We start from the raw sequence: 14,188 nt of genomic DNA on the forward strand, positions 1-14,188 counted from the left end.
GCATACACCTGGAATGAGGGAAACTGAGTTCTGACCTGTACCTATGAGATAGGGAAGGTTCTGAATATGGATCTACACACTCCTCAACGAGCAGGTTACCAGCTATTCTGAAATCTTTTCCATTCATACCCACCACTTCACTGAACATTACCCAGCAAGCTCCAGTTCCAACCCACTTTGTTCTAGCCGGCAAGATACCCTTCTCCTCTACTGCCAGTGCCAAAGGAAAATACTCCCAGGAACACCAACTCCTTTTCTTCAAAGTCTGGCAAACAATGCCAGCTCTTCAAAGAGACAGAGACGTTCTTATGAGTCCCAGCACTAACTCAGTAGTACTTAGGAAATAGGGGTTTTGAGAGTGGGACAGATGGAAGTCTTTGGTGGTGGTGGTTTAGTTTTGTTTTCTTACCTCTTTGATGAGAATTTCTGCCACTTCTTTGTGATTATTGAGAGCAGCAAGGTGCAGGGCAGTGAAGCCGTCTTCCTTTTTGGAGTCAACCAGCTGCCGAGCTCTTGCTAGAATCTTCTTTATGGCTCTAGAGTGTTGGAGGTTAACAGAGATGGAAAAGTCACTTTATCAGGAAGGAAACCAATGCAGAAGAGACAGGCCTGTCTCTTCTGCTCAGTCGTTATGAATGTTCGTGTCTTAATAGACAGTACCATGAACTGGCACCTGTGATGCAGAGCACTGTCTCTATCTCACAGACTGAATTACAAAAATAAACAGAAGCCCTCAGTTATCATTTAATAAAGTAGGGTAAACTCACACTGCTATGAAAATAATGAGCAGATTTATCCTTGGAAGAATTCCAAAGGCTCTCAGTTAGACACAGTCTTTTCAAATACTGTTTACTACAGACCTTCTCCTGTCCTTGCATGTGTGAACCCAAACATCTAAGCAGACTATCCAGAAGCAGACAGATTTCTTAGCCAAGCTAGGGAGGTATGAGAAAGATGGGATGGGGAAAGCAGGCAGCAGTTCCCTGTGAATACATGAAGGAGGACAACAGCTATACCTAGCCATATCTAAACCCAAGCAATATATAACCAACCATTTCCTTCCTAGCTGTCTAGAACTACATCTGCTACCTTCTTAATGTTAAGACAGCAAGCACAAGTTCACATCTGTAAAAGCAGTGAAAACAAAAAAAGGTCACTTACAGCTTGTTGCCTTTTAAAGCAGAATAGTGGAGCAGGTTGAAGCCTTGACAATTCTGGACAGTGAAGTCTATGTTGGGTACTTCAGTGAGAATCTCAATAACAACTTTGTAATCTGCAGTGATAGCATAATGCAGGGGGGTGTCTCCCTGGGAATCCTATAAAAGGATACCAAAGCAGAATACAGGTTACCTACCTCAGAGTGTCAAATGAAACAGCTCACCCTGAGGGACGGTTCAAGACAAGATGACAGTGTCGCCAGGACACATCAACTCCAGGCCAAACATCCAAACATCACTGGCATCCATAGGAGTTTCATAGCCTTTGTGAAATCATTTCCCCAGGGCTCGGTAACAGCTGCTGAGGAGACAGGTGCTAATGTTCCTAACTCGCATTGAGAGACTGTCCCAGCACAGTCCAGTCCCACCATCATACCAGCACACCCTAAAAATGGGCTGGGTCCAATTCACCATGACCACCCTTCAAGTTCCTAAACGCGAGTCTTAAAAATCTCATCACTCTTTATTGCTGGGAACAGGAGTGTTTCAACAACACACATTAGCAGCAGGTCAGCTCTCACTGGAAGCCTGAGCCCAGCACAGCAGAGAGCACACTACTGGATTGGGCTGAGCAGACTCACGATGATGAAGGGGCAGACCCAAACCTGGAATTTCAGAGTACTGAAGTTAGAGGAATACTTCCTCTGTGCGATGCACAGTAGTGCATTTTAAGAGAATGATCTTCAAATTCTACGAAGCAACAAATGGTGTAAGACATAAAAGCAGCACCTCCCTGCCTCAAAAACAAAAAAAACCCCAAAACACACACACACAAATCCCACAAAACCCAAAACTTACTGGGAGGTTGACATCACAGTTGAGCTCACAGAGGCTCCGCACCACCTCTGTGAATCCTTGACTGACAGCAACATACAATGCTGTGCATTTTGCATTGTTTAACAGGTCTGTGCTGGCTCCTTTACCAATAAGCACACGGGCAACCTCAGCTTGGTTTCTGATTTAAAAGCAAGGAGTAAGACAGATTAGATTCAACCCTGTGCAGACAGGAAATTCTTCCTCCTTGCAAGGCAATGGAACTTCTCAGGTTTTGTATCCTCTCAACCTCATCCCCCCTCCTCTTGGCATCAAAAAAAACCCCAAACATACACCAAAACCTTCCTAACTTGTACTCCAGAATCTGCTCTCTCTTTGCTTTAAATCAACAAGAATCTTCCGCTCTTAATGATGAATTCTTCCCTGGTAACTGACAACACAATTCAAGCTTTCATCTTGCTCTGGAAAACATATGCACTTACAGAAACCAACAAAACTAATCCCAACCAACCACACCACCCTCCCATTCCCCTGAAAAAAAAAATCTCATCACCAAAACCTCTGTATCACTTGTTCTGATCCTCCCCCTCCGCCCCCAAAATTTCTAGCATGGAAACTGACCTAGCTGTGAAGGTTAAATTAGTGCACTAAGAAATGCACTTGTGACCCTGAAGCTCAAAGGCCAATTTCTAACATAAGGTAAAATCAGAGAAAAGCCTCCATCAGCGCCACATCCTTCACACAGACTGCCTATTTACATCTAGAAACATCCTTTTGCAGCCTTCTAGGTCTTGTATCAGAGACAGCAAGAAGAAAGATATCCTACCCAAAAGCTGCATAGTGCAGTGCTGTATCCCCTTCTTCATCCCTTAGGTTGACAGTAGCATGTGCCTGCAGCAAAATCTTCACGACATCCAGATGCCCCTGATAAGAAGCAATCTGCAGTGCAGTTCTACCCTGGTTCTTTGCGTCGACCTACAGGAAAGGCAGAGACACAGCAAACAGCTTGGTTAGGAAAGACCTTGCCTTGTCTTCAGGCCTTAGCTCTGCTCTAGAGCAGGCCCAGCAGGATGGAAGTCACTAGCTGCAGAACAGCTGCAGGTTCAGAAATGCTAAGCAGAATCTGTGCCCCGTCGGCTCCACTTTAGGTACATCAACTACAAGGTTGACTTTGTCCCAGGATATTTCTAAAGGGGAAGGGGACAACACATTTAGTCAAGAAGGGAGAAGCGAGTGAACAGAACTAGAAACCAGGGCTCTAATTGCAGCTCTGATGCCAAATGCCTCTATGCCTGCAAGCAGAATACTTCTTGACATCCCTGCCAATGATTCTTTTCCCAATAGGAAAATGTGTGATGAGATCGAATTAGCTTTACATAAGGCTTTGAAGATGCCAAGTCCCCATTGTTCTATGCTGCTCCAGGTACTTTACTGGGCACAGGGCTGGAGGGTGTATCACAGTGTTGAAGTGCTGCAGTGATATTTTTTAAGAATTAAAGGGACTGAAGAACAAAGAAAGGCTGTACGAAAGGCAAGAAAGAAGAAAAAAAAAAAAGAAGCAGCAGCTACTGAAATCAGTGGGATGCTAAGGAGAAGAGATGAAGGAGCTAGCAAAACATCAGGAGGCTGGCAAGGAGAACAAAGTGGTTTTTTTCCCCTGCAGCTGGTTCTATGCAGCAGTCCAGAGAGCAGGACAAGCAAGACTTCCTTTGATTCATTCAAAGTGATGGGTGAGTCATTTAGGCAAGGAGGCATTAGAGGCCACTATGTTATTCTTCCCTTCGCACAAGACAGACAAAGCTGATATAAGCTGAAAAGGCCTTGACAAGCAATTTGAACTTGTACTACTAAGTGAGCCTCAAATCCAACGTCCTCTTGCTGTATGTAACACTCTAAGAGAAATAACTAATTTTATTAATATAAATATTAGAATAGAAATAGACATCTAATAAAAATAACTAATAACATAATGGATTCCTGACTCATGACACTTTCTTATCCAGGATAAATTCGACAATTACAGGTATTTGTCTATTCTTCCCATCTCCAGAGGCCCCATTAACTTTGTAAATAAAGAACTATAATAAATACCAGACAACTAACCACTAAATCAGCTTCACAGGGGTTCCTTCAGAATTGATTTTAGTTTTCTTCGTTCGCGCATCCAGCTGCTCCTGCCAGCCATGCAGACATAGCCTCAACAAAACTTCTGTTTTGTTACCAATGGCTTCCAAGGACACTGCTGAAATACTTTGTTCTCTGGTTCTCCTTTTTTAACCTGTTTATAAACCCTGTACCCTCACTGAAGGAGCTTGAACCGTCAAACAGGCAGCTTGAAAGAGCAGTGATTTGAGTAGATGGGATCCTAACAGTTTGGCACTCTGCAAGCACATAAATTGTTCAGCAACAAGTCAAGGCCAGTTCCCTGCTCCAGTCAGACGCGAGATAAGACACTGCACAGACATGCACAGCATCAGGATCTGGGCAGCTTTTCTCTTTCCTGATTCCAACAATACCATTTTGCAAGGTCATCTAAGGACAGACGCATTCAGCCAGACACAACCCATGGCTTTCTTTTCAAAGGCTAGATACTCAGACATCTTGCTACTGTTTTCATATAGATAAATACCTCTCCCCCTAATTCTACAAGTGCACTGTCCATACAGGAAATCTGGGAAAAGCCAGCTTTGGAAGCATGCTGTAAGGACTTAATGCTAGTTCAGATTTAAGGCCACAAACTGGAGCCATAAAATATGCACATTTAACACATAAATTGAATCCTAAATTGCAGCAAAATAATTTTCCACCTGTTAGGAGCTAATACTAGGTATATATAAAAAAAATCTATTATTGTTCTCCTATCCTTTTCCCTACTTGACTACAAAATCTTATGACAGTATTTTAAATAAGAGCAACTAGAAGTAACCATTCAGGATGTCTTCAAAACTTACCTTGTCTGGGTACTTCTGAAGGAGCTCCCGAACTTTAGCTGCATTGTTGAGTGCTGCACAAATGACCAGGCAGCCTGCGTGCTCTGACTCAGTCTTCTGCGACAGCAGTTTCTCCAATACAGTAACCAAAGTACCTGGTAGGAATGAGAAACAGCAACAGGTTAAGAGGGCCAAAGAGCACATGTATACATGCTTACAGTTGGCATAGTACAGCTATATAGCCACAGCATGGGCCTGCTGTACCTTTAATACTTAACTCACACAAAGAGCTTTACAAATTTGTGGCTTACACAGAACTTTTGCTTTACAAGTCTGATGTTCAGTTTTGAGAACTGAAAAGACATGAGACCATGCTACAGAAGACCAACACAGAAAAATCACTACTAAAGGGCAAATAATCTCAAGAGGAATGCATGGTTTTAGAAAGGATGCTGTAGGGAAGAAATACAGGTCCTTTCAGATAGGCCCTCTAATTACAGACTTTTGAGTGCTTGAGAGGACAGAGGTGTTAACAGTTCTCCAGACAGAGCAAAGTTAAAAAGCTTGGGCTTGCATGAAAGTTCTCCCTGAAGTCTAACTTGAGCAAACAGTTTAAGACCCACCTATATAGCAAAACAAAAAAACCAGCAGGTCTGTCCTCTCCTGCATGATCCTGACATCTAAAGGAAATACGTATGGTGAGGCTACACAAAATTTTATGAGCAGATGTGCAAACCAGAAAAAAAAATCCCTTCTACACATCACGTGATCCCAAATTCAATTTCAGAATGGGCAAAATAATCATTGATATGACAACACTTTCACACAAGGACCTGGGAATATTTCACAAACATTCAAGAATTAGTATCCTCCTACAGAAAACGCAGCAGGATGGAACAGGAAATTGAGACAGGTCAAGGCAGAAGCAAATACTGAACCTAGGGCGGTGCTACGGTTAGCATTCCCGAGTCCTAAATTCTGTATTTTCCTGTTAAGGCCAGCTTTGCTTCCCCAATAAGGCACAGCCTGGTTTTGGAACTCTGTCCAGGGAAGAACAGGCAGCTGGAGTTTAATACTGTCCAAAGCGTGTTGCTGCTGTTACATCAGAGCAACCATTTCATGATCCCTGACAAATCAGACATCTCTGTTCTCACTATCTCACTTTTTGATTCCTTTGCATTCTCCGTTGTCATGAGGTTTGCTTCCTCATCTCTCTGGTAGGCTGTCAGGCAAGCTGGGTTAAATGTCCAGGACTGCCCTCCAACCGACACTCGCAAATCTCCATCACCATAGACTTTGATCACTTTGCCAATGTGCCCTAGGGTCTGCAACGGAAAAAGAGAAATGATTTTTAAAAGGTAAGATGCAGCATGCTTTGCATCCCAGAACCAATGCAATGCTTCTAAGAGCGGTTTCGCAGGCGGCACTCCTGCTGCATGAAAAGAAGCACTGAATAGTGACACACTCGCAGACAACTCCCACTTCAAGGACACCAGAGGGTTCTCAGCAGTTTCTCTATTACTGGTTTTACATAAGAAGGGTTTCCCAGACACATTACGAATGTCTGGAGAGGAAGGTGGTGAAACAACAAAACATAATCTGAAGAACCCTGAGAGAACTGATAAAAATTGGGACTAGGAAAGGTTTCCTCTGTGCATTTAATTGCTCCTGGAGGACACCTGTATTCTGCTTTTTAGCCATACTGGTCTGATCAGACCATTTTTCCACGTGGCCACTTTCCTGCCTCATTCCAGAGAATTAGGGAGGGTGCGTAAGAGGACTTGTTTACTTTAGTTAGCAAAACCTCTTATCTGACTTACTTATAGCCAAATCCTTTGTCAGATTCCCCATTTACCCGCTCTTCTTTGGGTGCTGCAATAGGATTGCATTACCAGTAGCCAATAACACCAGGCAACATTTATTCTGCAAGGCCTCAGCAGTCCCAGAAAGGTCTGCGCACTCACTGACCAGCAGGAATACTGGAGGGCAATGCAAGCCCAGTCACTATTACTAATTGCTTGGGAGAACTCAGGAAGTTACTGGACTGTTCTGGAACTGGCGCGCACTCACAGGTGCCATTTCATCTGTCCACTCCCCATGACCAGGTTGGAATCGCTTCACTGTTTCCATATCATCTATCACCCGGACAACATCACCAACCCAAAAGGTGTTGAGCTACAAGAAAAAGAAAGTCATAAGCTTTTGGGGGATGAAGCCAGGGGAAAAAAAGAAAAAAAAGAAAAAAACCCCACGATCAGTCCCTCCACCCCACCCCCAGAAAACCCAACAAACAAAAAGCCTATCTACTCAAAAAACCAAGGCATTACAAAACATAAGTACAACTACCAAAAAAATCTATAATCACTGCACTGCAAAATAAACATAGTTCAAGGGCTGGGATATTTCTGTTTTAAGTCAAGTGCACATTTAAGTAGGGAAATAATTTGGGACAGAACATTTTTCTTCTTTTCTTCTTCAAACCATTTATAATTACTACCAGTATAAAGTACATATGGAACTTCCCTTGGTCCATCTCCTCACTATACCTGAATTGGCACTGGAGATTTTAATTCACTTTAATAAGGAAGTTAAATCTGTTTGTTATTTAAAACAGAAAAGGGAAACCAGAGTTTATCTGTACTGGTAATTTGCCAGATGCTCCCTCTGCTCACTGAGCTGAGAAGGGAGCACTGTCAAAACACACTTTTCAAAGCAGACTAATTCTGCGCAAAACAGTCTGACATGGCATTTTCCATTGGTATTGGAGTTTTTAAGCATTGTGACCTTGTTCAGGTCTTTCAGAATTTTTTAGTCTTCCAGCAGGTCCCTCTATACCTATTAGCCCTGTTTCTAATCATCCACATTTCAAGTCCTCAAGCCTCTGGGGAAGGCCAGAGCTATGAGCTTTAGAAATGCAGACACAAAATTAGAAGAGCTGGATTAAAGATTCAGGTCATCCAGAAGAATCGGAGAGAAGCAAGACAAAGAAAGATGCAAAAAGGAGGCTATCATGAAGACACAAGAATAAGGAAGAAAACCAAATGGAAACGATGTGGAAGAAAGTTCACAGATGAAAGGCAGCTGCAGAAGGATGAGCTACTGTAGGTCTGTGTTACCACTCTTTCCAAAGCAGCTGAAATTAAGAAATGGAATTTACCTTAAGAACTTACAACATTTGAAATGCAAAAGTTCATAAAACTGGACAGCCTAGTAGCCCAACGCCCACCGTCTGCAACCATCTGTCTTAGCTCTGATGGCTTGCAGGAAATTCTGCCTAGAACTACTGCTTTTAGAATAGCAGCGTATTTCTTCGGTACTTGCTTGAGACACGGCAGGCTAAAGCGACAGCTATTCCCTGCAGCACTTCTAGTTCTGGCCAAGCTCACCTATCAGCACCTACCTTAGTCAGAGCTCCAGGATGGAAAGTCCAGCGGGTTTCACTGTTGAACTGGACCCTCACGTCCCCTCTGTCCGTGATTCTGTGCACAGTCCCTGTCTGGCCAATGAACTTTTGATAGGGGGAAAAAAAAAGTAGGGGAAACCCCCTAAATAAATCACATTGCTTAATAGTGGGGAAAGCAGGCATCCAAGGCACAGATGGCTAAATTACCCACCATTTCCAATTCACAGACTAACAGTGCTCCCAAACCTGCTTTAAATGTGATGCAGTCATTGTTTTTTCTGCAAAAGGAGGGAAAGCCTGCTTAAGAAGCTCTTCTAAAGTAGCAGCATATTGGGGGAGGAGAGCGATAGGAATACAAAGTGCGAAAATCCTTGAAAATGCAGCACAAATTGTCCTCCTCCTTCCAAATGACAAACGTGGGTAGAGATTACAACATTGTTCTGTGGTATAATACCAGCAAGGCATGCTTTGAGAGAAGAAAAAAAAAAAAAAGGTGCACTACAGAAAACCAAGTATCATTGTGTAGTGCAGTATTCTACATCCGTTGATTCTGGCAGGTCCTGAGCAGCTGACAGTTTTGAAGGAAACAAAAAGTACCCATTTCTGAGGTGAGAGGAAGTTACTGTTTCTCTGTTTAATATCCCTCTCTATACCTGCATTCACCAACAACAGGAATTCAGAAGTGCAGAGGTTTAACAACCTAGCAGACCATGTTAGCTACACAGCAACGTTCAAAAACTATAGCTTTGGGGATGAGAGCCTTCGATGGAATAAAAAATTCATTGCTCCACTGACAGCGTTCTCAAAGTTCATGCCAGAAGACGGTAAGTCCCTGCCTGCCAAGCTAAAAAAAGAGACCGATGATCAGTTAGGAGATTTCCACATTGAAACTGAAATGACATAGTTTGTCTTGACATTTTAAAGCCTGATTTCAAAAACAGCACTCACCTACAGGGCAGGTTGGGCTGGGATACATATAGAACGTATCTTTATAATTTTATTGCACTGCTTCATCTACCAAGGCTTCAGACAGCTGTCTCAGAATCAGACCTGCAGGTTATTCAGTTTACTGACTCCAGTGTAGCAGGCATTTTGGTCACTTGTGGCTACACACTTCCCTCCCTCTCCAAAAAGCCACTTTTATACAAGTTACTAATACAGGCTCAGATACAGGTCTTATTACTGTAATGACGAGTATCAAAATGTGATTTTTGTCTTGCAGTAAATCTACTGCACAACAGCAGTACCGCCTTCTTCAATATGCGAAGGAAATTTAATCCATTTTGGGCCTTATCTGTAGACTACTAAAAGCCAAGGAAGTTGACTTAGGGAGAAACAAAAAGCACAGACATTTTAATTTAAATGGCAAATTTATTCATTTAGCTGCTACCATTTCATCTGAACGTAAGCCCACACCAAATGTTCGCAGCCCCCTGGAGACTTACTTCCATGATGGCCCCCTGAGATGCTATACTACAGTAATAGGTGTCATTTCGATCTTTCACTTCCTCTACTATCTGAGGTTTTTTTAGACAACAGGCGAGAACAGACTGATAGCTCTTCAAACTAAAGACAACAGGCTAAGCTCTAAGAACATCATATGGGCTGAGAAATTTTAGCCCTGGCCAGGGATAGAGCCCACTGTTGACAAAACACATAACTTTCATTAGTAGTAATGCACAATACAAAAGCAGCCAAACAGAGAATGGATCCAGAATTCCAAGGGAACAGATCCATGTCTCATTTAAAAACAAACAAACCAGCCATTAGGTTTTTTGCACTGGCTTCCACGACTTTTGAGCAAGTCTTTTGACCCCATCGTAGACTCTTAGAAATTATGCAGGGCTCCACGAGGTAATTCTCATACAACACAGATTTATCTGAGCCTAAAAATAAATCTGACTCCAGTGTCCTACCACTAAAGAAATTGTATTTGTGATTCAGTCAACACAATATAAATGTAGAAGGTAACGCGTTACACAAAGATGTTCTGGTAACTTCCTAGCCAGTGCCTACTTATGTAGTCTGAGATAGTGACTGAAACATTACCGAGAGAATAGGAGCAAGCAGAAGCATACCTCAGCCATTTTAGGATTCCAGCCGCCATGGCCCTCCTGCATCTCCCGCAAGATGTCAATGTCCAGCAGGCATTTCACTTTGTCCCCATGCTGGAATGGATGCCTGTCCGTGCTTTCTTTCCTCTGCAGTTCAGCTGGTTTTCCTAAAAAGAAGAACAATACCACCCACATATATGCAGGATGCAATAATACACTTTGGGTCTCATTTGGCTTTGTAACAAGGGTTGCAAATTAACATAGGCTTAATTGGGGCAGAATGGTATAAACCTCTTTTTCTATTGTGGAGTATGCCCTACACACTCTATGGGGCAGCACTATGTAGAGAGATCAAGAGGATTTAGCGCTAACTGGATATTGATATGGGTTAAACATGAGGCAGTTCTAATAAGACACCATTTTGTCCCTTCCCAGAGTGGGTAATGCCTTTGAATGATGCCTCTTCATGTCATGCCAGTCATCAGTAGCTGTTCTTAGCAATTCAGTCAACCACAACTGTTGTTCAGCAGACACACCCACACAGTACTCAAAATAAGTTCTCTTCCATAGGCAGCCACAGAGCTTGCTTTGGGGAGTGCTTTACCCTCCTAGCCTTCCTGTGTAGTGAGAGCCTGTACCCCTGGAAATAAGCTGGCCATCCAATCCTTCCCTTTCCACATGCTCTTGCCAAGCTGCTCAGGGAGAGAAAAGAATGAGAAAGACCCAGTTCTGCTGCTGCAAATTCAAGAAGAGACCTCTCTATCTTCCTTCAGGGGAGCAAAAGATGGCCCCTGCACCTCATTAGAAAAATACAACCAAATTACACCTTAGTAAAAAATTCTGCAAGTCCAAAAACACAAGTAGTTTCCTTGGTTTCATTAGAGTTAAGAGGAAAGGTGGATTGCAACAAGTTGCCAATATAGACATCGCCTTCTTCCATGACTTCTTACTAACCTCCCTGCTGGGCAAGTATTAGTCAGCTCAGAAATCTCCTTTTTGTCACATACCCCTTCAACACACTTTTTGGTCCACCAGAATAAAAATATTTGCTCTCTAAAAGCATAGCCAACACCAGTTGGACCACTGCTTGCCTAAAGAATGAAAAACTTTGGATTAACAAAACTGACACTGGCTTGAATTGTCTGCTGACAGATGCAGGCACTCCCAAGGGAGTTTCATGCATTTGCAGCAGCAAGAAGTTGCCTTGGCAGAACATCCTTCCTTGGCAATACAGCTGTGGGCATCTGATGGTCTTGCACAATCTTACCACTGAAAGGCCAAACCACTTTACTAACCACTCTGGGTTCACACACGGACTACTTCTTTCAAATGGTACACATTATGTGGGAACTTTATAAAACCACCTACTGATTTTCTGTCTTCCAAGCAAACCGGCTTTAGTGTCACAAAACAGCAGCATGAATCAGAATTTCTCAACAGAAGACTTGTCTCTACGCACCTAATTTTGGGAGATGCTCTTTGTAGTAAAAGCCACCAGATGCCTCCACAGTACATTTCAGGTCCACTTTTCCCTTGTGTCCAACTCTGTAGACATTTGTGGTACCATCAGACCACGTGACGCTGGCCACACTGCGTCCAGTCTCTACATCCCAGCCACGAATATCAACCACGCGTCCAGTTTTACCTTCACCACCTGATGGAAAAGAGGGGAAAAAAATGTCCAGCTTGCATTTTCACTGGACCAATATACAGAAACTCACCTGACACTGCGATGTTTACTGAGATACAATTTAAGGACTTTTTTTCTTAATTAAGGGAAAAATAAGGAAAAAACTTGTCAGTTCTCCAACTATTCACCACAGAGAAGTAGGCACGGAGCCAAAAGTCAATAGCTGGGGCAAATGAAATTCTGACAGAGAGGTTGCCATCAAGAAGGACTTCTGTGGGGCCCTATCACAGGCCAGATTTACATGTTGAACAGAAGCACACAGGTCTGCTTCACTGACAGCATACTGCTGCCTGAAGCAATGCCCTCCAGTCAAGTGTTCTTCATATACATGTAAGAAGGAAATCACACACACACAAAATATTATTCAGCAGCTCATACAACTTCCTCACAGCACGCATGATTCACCCTGATCTGCTGAAGGCACAAGAGAACTCAGTCACCTTTTTAATTTGGGAAATTAAACCATGACACAACTCCGTTTGACCAGCTAGGAGAGAACCTTTACATTAAAGTCACTGAAAGCCAGCCAGCCATTTACTTTGGAATACAAATATGGAAAAGCTGAATTCTGTATAGAAGCAGCCATTCTGCCTGGTGTACAGATACACTGCCTAGCTAGGCAGTGCACAGTGTCACGGCACCACACTGTGGCAAGATAAAAACACAGCAGAGTTGTAAAATCCACCCAAGATCTTTAATCTCTTCCCAACACCGGCCGGGTGGAGGAACATCAAGTAAATTTTGTTCTGGTACTTCTTTTCACCTGCCCATGCAAGGAGGAGTACTATTGAAACAATCCAGAACAGGAGGATATATTTGTGAGAAGGTAAATCTGGCTGGGCACATGGGACATACTCTCATCCGAGAGACAACAGTATATCAACACTGAACCTAGGGACAAGGCAGTCAGATTTGCAGATTCCCTAACCTCACTCTACTGTCAAATCACTGTGTGAACTTGGGCAAAACCCTGCACTGATCTAGCGCTTTCCCAAAAGGGGAAAGCGACATCTGTCTGTCTCGCTGAGTGGACAGTGAGCTTCTAATTGTCTGCAAAGTCTTGGAATTTAACAGCTTAAAGGAGTTAACTTCCTCATCTAACTGGATATCTATCTAAAAAGCATAATACAGACAAACTAGTGGGCTTTATTGTCAGCTCTATCAATGACAAGAACATGCCTCTTTAGAGGGCTGGTCTGAGAATCACAAAGTCCTAGTATGTCTTAATTTTTAGTGGAAGAAAAATGTTTTTAAAATCCTATCTGCCTTTAAAATCTCTCCCTAGAAATGGCAGGTGGATCCCAGTTCTGTACACAATTTACACTGCAGCCAGTTACCAGATCAGCACTCCAAATATCCACCCCCGTGAATATTATCTAGGAAAACACAATTTACATTACCAAAAGCATTTCTGTGATGTAACCTTCACAGCTATGCCTAAAAAAGCCTTCCAGATTAGAACCCAGACCCTAGCAATAGGGCAGCTAACAGTAATTTTCATCTTCCTTTCTGCAGGTAACCATAAACAACTGTCCAGTCCAAAATTAATCAGGATGACAGCTCTTAGAGAAGAAGGCTACATGCAATATGCAGTTACTGACCATGGGAAGGGAGAGCCTCTGGACGCTACCAATGTTCAAGTATGGGAACACAGTGACCTTGCATCAACACTGTGTTCCTTTGACTGTATTATTAACGTGGACAGGTTGTAGCAGGTTCCTGTCCTCTCCCTGCTCTGTCAGTCTGCAAGAAACCTGGTAGGTATCAGGGGCCTCAAATTAGCGTTGACAGAAACTTAGTACCAGTGACAAAAGAACTTAAAGTTCGTCTGTTGCAGCAGGGATTCAGCTCGAACAACAACAACAAAAAAGTAATCTCCCCCCTCGCCCTGTTCAGATGCTTTTCTTAGAGGAGTGCACTAGCTTCCACTTCCGTGGTGTTTGGACTCTGAGAAATGGTAGTAAGGAAAAATATGTATTCAATGAAAAGGCTGAAGTGATTGAAGAGCTGCCAAGGCCCACCCCGACCACAGCAGAGAAAAAAGTTTGGTCAATTGGCAAATTTTGCAGTCAATGCTAATTTCTGCAAAGGGCTTCAGGCAGCAGGAATACTAAAAAGAC

The 14,188-nt window shown here is 43.0% G+C and overlaps 1 protein-coding gene across 3 annotated transcripts in view; it reads right to left on the reverse strand.

Annotated features, from left to right (window-relative positions):
• Positions 1 to 14,188, reverse strand: part of MIB2 (MIB E3 ubiquitin protein ligase 2) — a 51,375-nt gene that overhangs the window by 9,072 nt on the left and 28,115 nt on the right. For 2 of the 3 annotated variants that reach the window (XM_049815772.1, XM_049815791.1), the window contains 10 exons: positions 11,838 to 12,032; positions 10,403 to 10,545; positions 8,322 to 8,429; positions 6,992 to 7,096; positions 6,084 to 6,246; positions 4,943 to 5,076; positions 2,818 to 2,966; positions 2,016 to 2,172; positions 1,162 to 1,316; positions 410 to 536 (listed from right to left, as the gene is read on the reverse strand). In XM_049815772.1, coding sequence (XP_049671729.1) covers positions 410 to 536; positions 1,162 to 1,316; positions 2,016 to 2,172; positions 2,818 to 2,966; positions 4,943 to 5,076; positions 6,084 to 6,246; positions 6,992 to 7,096; positions 8,322 to 8,429; positions 10,403 to 10,545; positions 11,838 to 12,032 — 1,436 coding nt within the window. The remainder of the gene's footprint in view (positions 1 to 409; positions 537 to 1,161; positions 1,317 to 2,015; positions 2,173 to 2,817; positions 2,967 to 4,942; positions 5,077 to 6,083; positions 6,247 to 6,991; positions 7,097 to 8,321; positions 8,430 to 10,402; positions 10,546 to 11,837; positions 12,033 to 14,188) is intronic. The other variant, XM_049815781.1, reaches the window with a different exon arrangement.

Source organism: Accipiter gentilis, chromosome 1 (genome assembly GCF_929443795.1).
Source record: "Accipiter gentilis chromosome 1, bAccGen1.1, whole genome shotgun sequence".
Lineage (NCBI taxonomy): Eukaryota > Metazoa > Chordata > Aves > Accipitriformes > Accipitridae > Astur > Astur gentilis.